At 36.4% G+C, this 15,251-nt stretch overlaps 1 protein-coding gene across 1 annotated transcript in view; it reads left to right on the top strand.

Moving 5' to 3' along the window:
- LOC120536743 (signal-regulatory protein gamma-like) overlaps positions 1-15,001 on the top strand; it is a 35,175-nt gene extending 20,174 nt beyond the window's left edge. Inside the window, exons 4-6 of the mRNA XM_039765219.1 lie at positions 3,925-4,224; positions 13,205-13,288; positions 14,317-15,001. Coding sequence (XP_039621153.1) covers positions 3,925-4,224; positions 13,205-13,288; positions 14,317-14,330 — 398 coding nt within the window. The 3' untranslated portion in view covers positions 14,331-15,001. The remainder of the gene's footprint in view (positions 1-3,924; positions 4,225-13,204; positions 13,289-14,316) is intronic.
- The last annotated feature ends 250 nt before the right edge of the window (positions 15,002-15,251 follow it).

Genomic DNA, 15,251 nt, shown 5'->3' with positions numbered 1-15,251 from the left:
TAAAGTTAATATAATGCTCACTTGTATATTATACATGTTTAAACTTATAAAAAAAAAAAAAAGTAGTGGAACATGCGAAACTCAGGTCCTCAAATAAACGGAAATTTTAAGAGGTGAAGTCCACCAATATAATGATACCAGTAACGGCGCACTGCACGATACTGTGTAATGAATACACTTAACTTTCTTTCTCTGTACGTTTAGCATTCGCTTGCTCAGAGGTTGATGCACTTGTTGCTCCCTGAGCAGCTCTTTTTCTCTCCACACTAGCAGTCCGCTTCTGTCTTCTTTCGTTGGCATCTTTTCACATTAAAACTGATTAAGTAAATGTTTGTGTTGCAATTGCTTAGTACATTTTCCTTCATTTTTAACTTAAGCTGGCACTTGTGTTAAATCTGCCTCAAGATTGATTTAAGATATGAAGAGGTAGGGGAAGTGATGGCGAAGGTGGTAGAGATGAGAATGGCACCCATAAGCATGTGCTGCACGGCCACCCTGCTGGCCTCTGCCAAGAGTTGATTCTACAATTAAATAAAAATTTAAAAAGGAATAACCTTGGAGGTCAATCATCACCCCAAAAGTGGACAGTAGAGGTCCCGTAGTATATGTGTACCAAATTTAAGGTCAATAGTTCAAACGGTTTGCGAGCTACAGGTGATTTAAAATCCTGGACAGACAAACAGACAGCCACGGTAGCATATTATATAAGAAGAAACTTGAATATGAATTTTGAACATGTAGGCATCATGTCCTGGGGATTATCAAAAAAGGCTCCCATGGATGACAAAGATGAGGAGCCATTAATAATGTGCATTTGTTCATCTGGTCCTTAAATAAAAGGAAATGTGGCAGGGAAATGTACAAGTCCAAAATGACAGAAATGTACTATTAAAAGAAAGAAAACTGCATGTAAACACAAACACAAAATATTGCAGTATTGAATGTGATGAAGCATTAAATGAAAAGCTTGAAGTACTGTGTATCATAATGGTGTCAGCATTGTGTAAAAGTGGTGAGAAAGTTTTAACCTGTGGCAGCCACATGACGTCTGCCTGTGCTTGTAATTTGTGTTCTCCAGCTTGCCTTCTATTTGTAAAGGCTTGGGCGCATGGACCTAGGAAAGATCCCACAGTTTGGGTGGGCCCCAGGGCAGTGTTTGTTGCGGAAGAGATTGCTGCAGAACTCAGCATTACAGGACATCACCAATAGGTGTATTTGGTAATGTTATAAAAGAGATTTAAAGTTGATTGATTCAAAGCAAAAATCATGCACACATCTTGGCATCAAAGCCTATAATTTGTACTGACTTGTTATAGAGTGAGTATGAATAATTGTGTACCATTTAAAAAACAAATAAAATTAGTAAATACTTATGCTTACTGAAAAGCAACGTCCTCCATTGGTGTATTTCTATCACATTCTATCAGCTATACATTTAAACATAGTGTTTTATTATTTCTGTTTCTAATGTGTTAATCTTGTTTACCATTCATTCAACTAGGAAATAAACAATGAAAAAAATATATAGTCAGAACACAGGAAAAGCACTGCTCTAAGCTTGGGCCTACTTCCACACTGACCCATGTTTCGATACAACAAGAAAGCACTTATCTCATCTCTCTTTTGTGTACTACTTTGTGAGACACTAGTCCATCACTGGGTTCACTCTCATACACACAGACATTCACCAAGGGATGACTTGGAATTTACAGTTAGCCTGATGCATTCATATTTGCACATGTGGGAGGTCTGGATTACCTGTGTGTAAGTTAAATCTTTGAGGGTTGCACCAAACGTTTGCAACACAATATTTGCTCCACTTCTTATTTTTCTATATAATCTACATCACCTTCAACAGCCTTGTGCTAACATGACGTAAGAGACCTTTCTTTCTCCAGTCTAAACTCAGTTACATCTTAACTTCAGTAGCTTCATCATTATTCTAAAGTCTCCAAGGGTATTAAAGTCTGAATTTTCTTTTGTGAATGTCTTTACTGAGGCACGGTCTGCCACAAAAAAAAAAAAAATAGAAAAAAAGAAAAATCAACAATAGTCCAGTGTTAAAATGCAAACCACCATAATGAATGATTTTTAGAACCAGAATTGTTAAGAGGCACAGCAATAGAAAAGAATGACATTTTAAATTAATCACAGCATAATTAAAAGACTCTAAAAGGAAATTAAAGACTTTGTAATGCTGCTTTTCCTTCTCACAACAGTTAACAAACATTTAGATTCTGAAGACACCAATTTTCTAAAGTGTTTGTCAGATGTAATTTTGTCCCATTCTTCTTGCAAATGAGTCTTAAGGTGTGCAACAGTATGGGGTCATCTTTGTCACATTTTATGTTTTAAAATGCACTATAAATTCTCATTTGGGGACAAGTCAGAACCACAAGCTTGCCAGCTGAGCACTCATGATGTCTTCCCAAGCAGCCATGCCTTTGTCATTTGTCTGACCAAAATGCACATTTCCACTTTGTGATGGTCCATCCCAGAACTCCAAGCCCAAAGAAGTTGGCGGTGCTTCTGGACACTGTTAATATATGGCTTTGTTTTTGCACAGTACAGTTATAACCTGTTGAACATCATCTGTTTCTACTCCATTATTTTCCTCTCTTAACTCATTATTGGCCCTAAATTGCCCCATCTCAACTTTTTTGCAATATGTTTAAGGCCCTTAATGGAAATATATTTACAAACAAATTAAGTTGACCAGACTAAACCTTAAATATCTTGTGTTTATACTGTGTTGGTGGATTTAAAGTCAAAGTGAATTTTGTCATGAATGACTCCTATTTTTATTTGCATTTTCCATACCATCCCAACTATTTCCAATTAGGGTTGAATGAGTATATATGCGTGTTTGCATGTATGTTTAAGTTTTACAACACCCCCATTTTTTTAGTGTTTATTGAAATTTAAGCTGTTGAAGTCAAGGGAATAACCTAAAATGGTATATAAGTAAGTGGTAAACTGGCAAAGATTTATTTAAAAAAAAAAAAAAAACAGAGTTTAGGCTCTCCAAGCAAGCTGTTGACTCTCAGAAACTTGTCCTCTGATTCTTTTGGGACTTATTTCTGTTCCTGTTAAAGTTTTAAGAACTTTTCAAGTTTCTTTTCATGGTCTAGAATACTGAACTTGCTAACACCTTGTCTGTCTTTGAAATTTCTCTAAAGAAAAGACCTTACTTGTACATCTTTGTGCTCCCTAGAGCTTATCTTGGCTTTCTTTACAATTTACAGGAATGCATTAAGAAACCTATTATGATCTGTCGGTCTTCCATTGTTAATCTCCCTTTTTCCTTGCTATTAATGATAACAGTATGCAGTGGAATATTTTCAAATAATGCTTTGAAGGGTGTAATAACACAGTTTATTCTCACACTGCTTTTGTATAGACACAGGGGTTTGTAAGTAAACGTGGGAACACCTGAAGGAATTTTTTGCATCAAGGCCTAATTAACTTCCATAGCTGTGGGCAATCTGTAAATTGTTAACCCATTAGTTGTCCTCTGAAAACATACTTTTTGTAAAACTAAAGATTACATTTTGTTTCAGGTTTTGGTAACCTAAATTTATATTTTTTTAAATCTCTGGCAGTTCCCAGTTACCTTTGTGCTGTTTCACATTATTCACTGGCTTGGGGCTGCATAAATTCCAATAAAACTGGAAAAATAGTGGTGTTCCAAAACTTTTGACCAGTAGCATATGCAGTATATACAATTTAGGTATGCATACTGTATGTATGTATTTGTTTTAAGGATTTGTGCTGTTTTCTTTTGCTCCAGCAAGATACATTTTAGCTGCATTGATGGACTAGAATACACTTTATCATAAATACTTACTTATGAGTTAATCATCACACTGTTTTTAATAAAGTTCTTTCATATTTTCCTATTGCTTGTTTGTTTCTTTGTTACAGCTGTTCCCAAGCTGAGCCTTTTTTACGAGACATCAGTTGATGATCCTAGTGTACTGACACTGACTTGCATCGCAGAAGGTTTCTACCCCTCTGATATAACTCTGTCCTGGGTCCTTGCTGTCCAAGAGGTGCCCCACAGCAGGAAGCAAACACCTGCCACTCTCCTTCAGGATGGGACTTACATCATCAGCTCAACACTTCAGGTCAAAGATTCTCTTTGGAGCCCAGAGGTGGAGATTGGTTGTAAAGCAAATCACAGTTCTCTGACACAGCCATTGATGGAGAAAATAAGAAAAAAAGGTAAGCGAATGACATTTGTTTAAATATATATATATATATATATATATATATATATATATATATATATATATATATATTATTTGGTTATAATTTTAGACATTCCTTATTACAAATAATTATAATTCTTTGAATTCAGTTGTCCTGTTAATAGAAGGGCCTTCGAATGGCACAAAACGTCTTTTTACCCCGTCGATTAGAGATGGATTAGCTGCTATTTCTGTGTGACTCTGAGGTGCATGGCCGCTGTCCTATCCAGAATGTGTCAGTGTTATTCCTGTTAACAAAAACTAAATACAGTATGTTGTTAATGACAAAATAATCATTTTGTTAACTTAAACTAAAATAAAAATGAAAAACTGTCTGAAAACTAAACAAAAATGAAATTTTTTCTGTAATTTTAATTATAATTTTTACCACACTAGTCTTAATGTACATGCAAGCCAGCAGTTGTTGGCATATCTATTAAATATTATTTCAACCCAATTGTGCTTCACTCACTCAGAATATGGAACCAATGTAGGAAGCATTTTAAGATGGAGAATCTTATCTGTGGCACCTCTGCACGAGAACCACCTTTTTCAACCCTTGTAAACATATGCAGTTTTTAATGTCTGGAAAACATTTAGGATTAAATCACTTGGAGGTCTGTACATAGACAACGTCTTTGCATCCTATAAACAATTACATTCTAAATTTAACTTTCCAGCAACAAATTTCTTTCACTATCTTCAAATTAGAAACTTAAACAGAACCTGCCCAATTTTCCTCACCTCCCACCTCCCTCTATGCTGGAAAAAATATTCATCAGTTTCAAGGACTTAGACACCATGTCTGCAATATATGAAATTATTTTACAGTCCCTCCCTTTCAAAGATCCAAGAGGACACTGGGAAAAAGATCTTTCCCTCAACATATCAGAAAGAGAGTGGAAGGCAGCAATGCAGAGTATTTAACTCGAGCTCCGTATGCGCAAAGCATACAATTATTCAACTCAAAATTATATATCGAGCACATCTGTCTCGCTTAAAACTGTCCAAAATGTTTCCAGGGCAAAATCCAACCTGCGAACGTTGCAATCAAGTTCCAGCCTTACTGCGTCACATGTTTTAGGCCTGAACCAAATTAACATCATTTTGGATCAAAAATTTTAAGAGCCTTTCAGACAGCCTTGGTGTCACAATCCCTCCTAATCCACTAACAGCTGTGTTTGGTGTTCTTCCAGATGGGCTTAAAATGGAGAAGGACAAACAAACTGCAATTGCCTTTATTTCACTATTGGCACGTAGACTTATGTTGCTCAAGTGGAAGAATCCTATCTCTCCTCTTTTAAGTCAGTGGGTAACTGATGTTCTATATTATTTGAAATTGGAAAAAATCAAATTCTCAGTTAGAGGATCTGTGCAGAAATGTTTCAAAACCAGGCAGGATCTAATCAATAATATTTTAGAATAAGCTTTTAAAGCACTGAGGAAGCAGAGTCTATCCCTATTCTCCTTTTTTTTTTGTTTTTTCTTTTTCTTCTCCATGTACCTATATTCAGTTATTCATTTATCCATTTACTTATTTTTACTAGGTTTAAGTTTTATTCTGGTGCCCATGCTCTCTTTCTCATAGGTAGGGGTTGATTTGTTTTCAATCCTATTCTTGTAAAATTGATCTATTTGTATGGAACGTTGTGTGATTTCAATAAAATCAATAAAATTTGAGTAAAAAAAAAAATTACAAAAAAAAAATATATTATTTCAAATCGCGCAGTTATAGATTTAGTTAGGACCAAGTATTGATTTGTGCACATGCACAAGTATCACTTGCTGCTGGTTTCTGAATCTGTGGATTTCATTGGTCATTTCATCCAACAGTCGACTTTCCCCGCTAGAACTGACAGCGAATACTAAAGCCTCAAGCAGTGATCCCCACACTTGAAATTCAGTCAGTATTTAGACTGGAAAAAATTTTAGTAATTTGTTGCTAATTTGCAGTGACAGTTTAATTTATATGCATAGGATACTTTCAATGACAGCAAATGGACAGACTGCAATAATGATGATGATATACTTTATTAATCCCTGAGGGGAAATTGCCTTTTCGTGTTACTTTTGGTGGTGAGCATAGACTCGGCCATTGGACAGCGGCCTAGAGCACTTTTCAGGTTAAGGGCTTTGCTCAAGGGGCCAACGAAGTACGATCCTTTGTGGCAGTAACAGTATTTGAACTGGCAACCTTCCAGTAATCTTAATATATTTAAAATGCCACAGTATTATAAAGATTAAAACAGGGGATTGTGATGTGCTATGCTTGAGTGCACATCAGAACTGTTATTTTTGAAGTACACCAATCCCGCTCAGTTTAACAAGAGTAATGTACCAAATCTACTCTGTAATAAAATAAACTGTGGTGATGGAAATGTGTGCAGTGAACTTTCTTTACCAAACGTTGCCATGTTTAATATGGGTCATCAGTGGTAAAGCATTGGAAGTATCTGATTCAATGCTGACCACAATCTTGATATGTCAAGCAAAATTATTAATGATATTCATTTGTGTCCTATGTATTATTATTGTCATCTTTGTATTTATTTCTGTTGTATTCCTTTGAATAATGTTGAAGCACAAAGCATTGAAGAGACACTAAATAAAATGTGTTGTTCTTGCACAGTGCCATAAGTTCAGGTTTTATTGTTAACCTGGTCATTGTCTGGATGGAGTTTTGCATGTTTGCCTCACATGTAAGTGGACTGAGTGTGCATAACATCAGATACTGTTTTATAGTTGGGTATTAGAAGTGTATCTTTAAGCACACTCAATAGATAAAATATGTTTATTCTTACATATGCTTTTAAATTATGTCCTCTCAGTTTAGCATGTTACTTATTAATTGAAAAATCTGAGATGCTATATAACATATGTTCAGTATTCAATGTAAATTGTATGCTTGTAGAAATGCAGTTATAGATGGAAACATTTTAATCTATTTCTGATATTAACAATATCTCAAAAAATAAGCAAAGTAAAAATTCCCTGAAGAAATGCACTTTCAAAGTTTCAAACTTTTGTAGATGACATAGTACACAACAGGAGGTATCAACAATAATATAAAGAGTATATGTGGATGGTGATCTTACTGCTCGGATAGAGAATCTCAATAAAAAAGAAAGTGTTTCGAAATTAAGAAAATGAGTTATTCAAACTGGTAGCAGGTTAAGGTAACAACAATTTGACAACTATTAAGAAAACAGTGTTTTGCTTTGCAAAACTGTGTCTGTGTGGACATTTTTAGTGAGAAGTACATAACTAATAAAATATAACAAAAAACTAAAAGTTAATTGCCAAAAAACTTAAACTAAATAAAAAAAAAAGAACTAACAACAAAAAATAGAAAATGGCAAAAAATTAAAATTAATAAAAAATTAAAAAGAGAATGGAAAAATAAAAAAAATGTAAAATTAGAAAATAGCAAGAAACTAAATAAAAAATGAAATACAAACTACAACTAATAATATCTTAAAACTAGAGAAACACTTCAGTGTGGTTCATACTAAATAAAAAATGAAATACAAACTACAACTAAAAATATCTTAAAACTAGAGAAACACTTCAGTGTGATTCATATAGGTATGTGTGACTATGGATTTCCTGTGACCCTGTAGTTAGGATATAGCGGGTTGGATAATGGATGGATGGATGATGAAAGCTTTTGCTTCTTTGCTAATCAGTGTGAGTGATGAAGAGGACCAGCCTGACAGTACCTTGCAAGATTCCATCAGCTCTTTTCTTCTCATCTAGTATTTGTCCTGAACACACACTTTGGAGAAGGTAGCATGTGTATCTCTCACGAAAGCAACTGCTTCCAGCCACTCTGCAAAGATTATTGTAAGGGTCTTCGGTTGGTGAAGTCATTTTCATGTCAGAGTTGCAGTGTGATTGCTCTGGCTCTTAATCAACATGTTTACGATATAGCACTCTGAGCGCTGGTGGCATGTGGAACCATGTATGTGGCTTAAATCCTGGCCACTATAGGCTGATTCAGGGATTGTGTTCCTGTCAGGCTAGGTGTGTTCAGTCAGCAGTACTGTTCATGTCTGTTGTGTATCGTATAATATAGTGGACTTGCTGCTGTACATACCTTGTGAATTTAGGTGCACTACCATGTCTGTGCCAGCTTTGAGACAAACTTGAAACCTGATGTTGGTCTGGCTGTCCCCAGGGCTTTGGAGGAGGTACACAAAATCTTTGACTTTGACTCTGATACCACCAACTCTGACTCTTTTATTTGTAATTAGACTAATATATTTACTTTGTTGATTGAAAGTACACAAAATACAAGACATTTCTTCACTGCCTGCAAGAATCGTCAGGATACATTTTAGCACTCTAACCTGTTAAAGTTTGGGTTTAGAGACTGTAACAATGTTGTTGTGTATTAAAATCTCTGAGTAACATTAAGCATAAGACTGAACTTATAAAATTAAGAAATAAGCTCTATTTTTATCAAAGGTCTATAAGAAAAAAATAATTTAATCGAATCGGTTGTCACGCCTGGGTCACAGATATGCACAGAAACACAGGAGGTTGTAGAGACAGGAACTTTATTCAAACACTGCAAACAAACATATGTCTCTTTTTCAAAAGTTTAAACGTGCTCCTTGACACAATGGAGATGACAGTTCTGTCTCACAATTAAAAGAATGCAAACATATCTTCTTCTTCAAAGGAATGCGCGTCAGGAGCAAGGAAGGTCAGAGAAGCAAACAAAAACCAAAACCGACAGGTGCTGTTCGGACTTTTAAGTATGCGAAGTACCGCGCGGATCGCTCAATAGATCAGCCACAAGTAAGCCCAGCAAGCAAGGGAGCAATGTGAAGGTAGTCTTTCAGCGTTTTTTAGAGGAGCGTCCGTATTCTGTAGGGGTGCGATCAGCCCCCCAGCTCACACGGTATATATAAAATTGGAATTTTTAACACATTACAGGTGCATTTTAATAAATTAGAATATCGAAAAGTTAATTTATTTCAGTAATTCAATTCAAAAAGTGAAACTCGTATAGATTCATTACACACAGAGTGATATACACTCACCTAAAGGATTATTAGGACCACCATACTAATACGGTGTTTGACCCCCTTTCGCCTTCAGAACTGCCTTAATTCTACGTAGCATTGATTCAACAAGGTGCTGAAAGCATTCTTTAGAAATGTTGGCCAATATTGATAGGATGGCATCTTGCAGTTGATGGAGATTTGTGGGATGCTCATCCAGGGCTCCCGTTCCACCACATCCCAAAGATGCTCTATTGGGTTTAGATCTGGTGACTGTGGGGGCCATTTTAGTACAGTGAACTCATTGTCATGTTCAAGAAACCAATTTGAAATGATTCGAGCTTTGTGACATGGTGCATTATCCTGCTGGAAGTAGCCATCAGAGGATGGGTACATGGTGGTCATGAAGGGATGGACATGGTCAGAAACAATGCTCAGGTAGCCCGTGGCCTTTAAACGATGCCCAATTGGCACTAAGGGGCCTAAAATGTGCCAAGAAAACATCCCCCACACCATTACACCACCACCACCAGCCTGCACAGTGGTAACAAGGCATGATGGATCCATGTTCTCATTCTGTTTACGCCAAATTCTGACTCTACCATTTGAATGTCTCAACAGAAATCGAGACTCATCAGACCAGGCAACATTTTTCCAGTCTTCAACTGTCCAATTTTGGTGAGCTTGTGCAAATTGTAGCCTCTTTTTCCTATTTGTAGTGGAGATGAGTGGTACCCGGTGGGGTCTTCTGCTGTTGTAGCCCATCCGCCTCAAGGTTGTGCGTGTTGTGGCTTCACAAATGCTTTGCTGCATACCTCAGTTGTAACGAGTGGTTATTTCAGTCAAAGTTGCTCTTCTATCAGCTTGAATCAGTCGGCCCATTCTCCTCTGATCTCTAGCATCAACAAGGCATTTTCACCCACAGGACTGCCGCATACTGGATGTTTTTCTCTTTTCATACCATTCTTTGTAAACCCTAGAAATGGTTGTGCGTGAAAGATTGTGAAATACTCAGACCGGCCCGTCTGGCTCCAACAACCATGTCGCGCTCAAAATTGCTTAAATCACCTTTCTTTCCCATTCTGACATTCAGTTTGGAGTTCAGGAGATTGTCTTGACCAGGACCACACCCCTAAATGCATTGAAGCAACTGCCATGTGATTGGTTGATTAGATAATTGCATTAATGAGAAATTGAACAGGTGTTCCTAATAATCCTTTAGGTGAGTGTATGTCAAGCATTTATTTCTTTTCATTTTGCTAATTATGGCCTACAGGTAATGAAAACTCAAAATTCAGTATCTCAGAAAATTAGAATATTACATAAGATCAATAAAAAAAATACTATTTTTAATACAGAAATGTTGACCTACTGAAAAGTATGTCCATGTACGAACTCAATACTTGGTTGGGGCTCCTTTTGCATGAATTACTGCATCAATGCTACGTGGCATCGAGGCGATCAGCATGTGGCACTACTGAGGTGTTATGGAAGCCCAGGATGCTTTGATTGCGGCCTTCGTCTCATCTGCATTGTTGGGTCTGGTGTCTCTCATCTTCCTCTTGACAATACGTTTAGGTCAGGTGAGTTTGCTGGCCAATCAAGCATATATATATTTAATATTACTACTAGGGGGTTCCCCCCTGCTCGCTTTGCTCACCAGCCACTTCGCGTCTCTGCCACTCGCGTTGTGCAGAGGGGGGCTGAACGCACCCCAAGGAGACCCAGTCGCTCCTCGGAAAACCCCTCTTAAACGGTGATACAATGGGAAACAAATACAGTTTTCTTTGTACCTCCTCTTTGCTCGATCAGCTGCTGGCTTGCTGCTGCTGCCGTGCTGTGTGATCTGCATCTCACACGCCACTTTGAACATTTAAAAGCCAGTACAGCAGCTGTCCTACTCTTTGTGTTTTATTTCCGGCCCCGGGCCTGTTTAAATCCTTTGGCACAAAGTCCCGTCTCGTGAGACGTGAATTCTTGATATTTTTTAGTTTATAATTTAAAAACATCACAATAAGGTTCGATAAATTCTGAAAAGAATGATGCCAAACATATATATGTAGGTTTTAAAATAAGCCTGATTTAAAGCGTGACAAAAAACGTGACATAAAAACATCACCATTGCACTTTTAGGCTTAGGATTATATATATATATATATATATATATATATATATATATATATATATACTATTTAAATTTAGTTAGAGTCGGTACATTTACAGTACATCGAATACCAGTAACCCATATAATTATTTCTCTTTCCCCAACTCCACAGCCTGGCTGTCCCCCGTCGTCAAATTCATATGTCGCATTGGGTATGTCAGAGCATAAGCTGGTGGTGAGACCAAGATCAAGCTTCAAAGGCCTGAGTTTTTGTCTGACAGTTGAGCCTTAGAGACACAAACACATTGCCCTCCATAAAGTTTCAGACTAAGGCACATTTTTCCTTGATATATCCCTCTGCTCAACAGTTTAAAATTACAAATTAAACAATTTAGATGTATTTAAAGTGCACATTGTAGACTTTCATTTAAGGTAGTTGCACACGTTTCGGTCACACCATGTAGAAATAAAAACACTGTTTATACACGGCCCCCCATTTCAGGGCACTATAAAGTTTGGGACACAGCAATGGCAGGTCTATTAAAAGCCTCTCATGCTGCCATCTTCTGCCCCTAATGCCATGCGACAAACTTGGGATGTTTCTTTTTGCCAAAAAATGCTTGCCAGTAGTGCAAGTTCAACTAGCATCATTCTCTTTCATTCTATTAGTTTTTTTTTATTTAATTATTAAATATTAAGAGGATTGTTGCATGTTTTCATTTACATGATGTTTGCTCTACACAGAATGGGTATATATATCTATTAAAATATATAACACTATAGTTCTTATACATATATAATATTATAAAACAATAATAATAAATAATAAATTATATAATAAAACAGATTGCAGGAAGGAATAACAGTAAAATCTAAGCATATGACGTATGTATTTTGTATTATTTGAGGAACCCTCACTCCCAAATCTCCATGCTGTAGGGCAAATGGGTCTGTAGTAGGAATCAGCAGAAAAGAGCAGATGGCCAAAATTTGAAAGTGAAAATGGATAAACGAGCAAGCAGTGATTTGTTGGATTAATTTTTGAATAATCTGTTAATAACATGTAAATAACTCTCTGCTAGTGGCACTTTGTATACCAGAAGCTGAGGGTTTATAATCTGGCATGTTTTTTCTTTTTTTCTTTTTCTTTTTTTACCCCAGAGAAAGTACAGTGATTGATATCAGTGGAGACAGAAATTCTGTAAAGAAGCATGTGAAGCAAACTTAATAGAATTTAATTTGAATAATACAGGCTTTAAACATTCTTTAAGGTTGTGGGTTGATCATTAAGCTGATATATTATTACATAGCATTTTGTTACTTCATATATAAGCTTTTAAAAATGGCAACCATATTAAAAGCTGTTGCCTTATTGCCAAGCCTCCTGGCAACAACTTTAAAAGCAGTCCTGAATATAAAGGCAGACATTTCAATATAATTATGGAAATATTTATACTAACGTAACATTAACGAACTGCAAAATGGCACTTAGACCCCAACAGAGCATTTATGTGCTTTTTCTATTGATAAAAGTGAAATTCATCTATTTGTGTCTATATTTATGTATCACAGACATTTCACAAAGAAGGTATTTTGTGCTTCTTTCTATAATTGTAACAATCATCCTAGACAGCAACAGAATATCCTAAAAATGAAAGAACACAGTGTCAATTATTACCAAATGATGACAACAATATCCATGCCATAAAGTGATCAGACCTTGAGATAGCCATAAAGTTTGTCATTTGTGGGGTTTCTTGATTCTTGACATTTACTGGTTAATCCGTTTCTCATCTTTAAAAAAATAAGTATTTATTGTGTTGATTTTTTTTTTTCTTTAGGTAGCCATAGACGTAACCACTTTATTGTGTTTTCCTTGCTTGGCATTTTAGGAGTATTTACTGCTGCATTAATTATGAGGACAGGTAAGAACCTTCAGAGAAAAATCCTGTACCATTGGTTTCTTTTTTTTACTTAAATGGCCTCTTATTTTGCTTCCTTTATACATAGACTTTCAGATATACATATGTCCTTCTATTCTGAAGCTAATGTAGTCACATTTATTGCCTAAGTGACATGTAGTCCATCCTAGCAGTACATCCTAGCTGAGTTGACTTTCTATTTCTGGAACCCTTTTTACATTTACCATACCATACCATACCATTTTTATTTGTTGAGCGCTTAAAAACACAGCATTACAACTGACCGAAGCGCTGTACAGTTAAAACAAGCCGGACTAAAAGCAAAATATCAAAAACAACCATTATGAAAGAATTAAAACAGAGATACTAAAAAACGGGTCAGGGGACCCAATAAAATAGAGAAATAGCAAAAAGCAAGTGGAAATGAGACAGGTTAAGAATTAAAAGTCAATGTGAAGAAGTTAGTTAACAATAAAAAGTGGAGTGGCATTTTGTCCAGTGTTTGAACTATTCAGTATATCCATAGGCCTAATGCCACTGGATAGGTATACCTCTATCACTGTAATGGAGATAGCAGAATAAGAAAATAGATTATAAATATGTAATAATTTGAATTATGTAAATAGTTTAGTGGCTATTGCTATTGCCTGTTGACACTTTGAGGTCTGTGAGTTAATTTCACCACCTTACTGGAGTGTGCGTGGACTCCTGGTGTCAGCTTATGTTTTATCCTGGTACTCCAGGTTCCTTCTATATCCAAAGGCTGTGCATGTTTTACTGATTGGTGAACCTAAAGGGGCTTTCCTGCTGGAGTGTGGGTGTGTGACTGTAGCCAGGATGAACAGCTGTTGAGACTATATCTCGCTGCAACTGTAAAGGAGAACCAAAATATCCAGCAAATTAATAGATAGCTGAATAAAAATGTATAATACATAGTCAACAACCAGAAGCAAGTAAGAATGAATACAAGTTTTTATTCCTCATACTGCTTGCACCAATCCTAATGATGCTGTCCTATCTTCACATTTCAGGGGACATGGCATAAGAAGCATACCTTAGAATGTAACAAAAAAAGAGAAGCCAAAGGCATCTACAAGTTCAAATGCTCTTAAATGCACCTCCGCTGAAGAGCAGATCTCAGTCTGTCCAGGAATATGAATTAACTGCGTGAGCTGCAGCTGGAGCCAGTCCCAAGTCTGGATGAAGCCTGAGACAGAGAGCAATGAATACAGATCTGAGAGGAACTCTACATCATTGTGGAAGCAGAAATAACTAATTTATGAGTTAACTAGGGTCCGCAGCAGGATTACAATTCAAATATCCAGTTGCATTCCTGCACCTGAAAGCTGGATGTACAATAAAGGACTGCTACCCACTCACCTCTAGTCATGTAAAAGTCACAGAAAATGAATTTTTTTTAGTTAAAGCCATGATGAAAGTTTATTACCAAGCATTACTTGGATATTGGTACACTAATGACCTTTGTGTTCTTTAAAAGACCTTGTGGTGGCTGGGGGAGTGTGTCCAAAAGACGTTGTTGGAAGGCATGACCTAGAAGCAGTTTTAATGAATCTTCTTGAAGTCCCAATGTTTACAGTCATCCAGTGGCCATTGTCTTGGGAGGAACTTAGAGTGAGCAGGGTAAGAATTTGACAAGGGCTCACTGACAGTGGTCAGATGTATTGAAAAACAAGAGAGGAAATAAACAGATTTCTCGAACAATTTATTACTCTTGTATTTTGTGCTTCTCTCACTTTTTTACTCTTGCCTTTTGAAAAATATTTGGACAAAGATCTTTCTTTGTCATTTTCTTTCAAGCAATTTTTAATGCAGAAATCCCAGTTGTTTTCTAAAGCTTTACAAGCTTTTTTTGCAACTTGATAATGCAGTGTATCCATTTATATGTCCATCTGTCTGTACCCTTGTAATGAAATCAAATACTGTTTTAAACATTAGGGACCAAGAA

The sequence above is a fragment of the Polypterus senegalus genome, chromosome 10 (genome assembly GCF_016835505.1).
Source record: "Polypterus senegalus isolate Bchr_013 chromosome 10, ASM1683550v1, whole genome shotgun sequence".
Classification (NCBI taxonomy): Eukaryota; Metazoa; Chordata; class Cladistia; order Polypteriformes; family Polypteridae; genus Polypterus; species Polypterus senegalus.
This window is presented reverse-complemented; position numbering and strand designations above follow the sequence as displayed.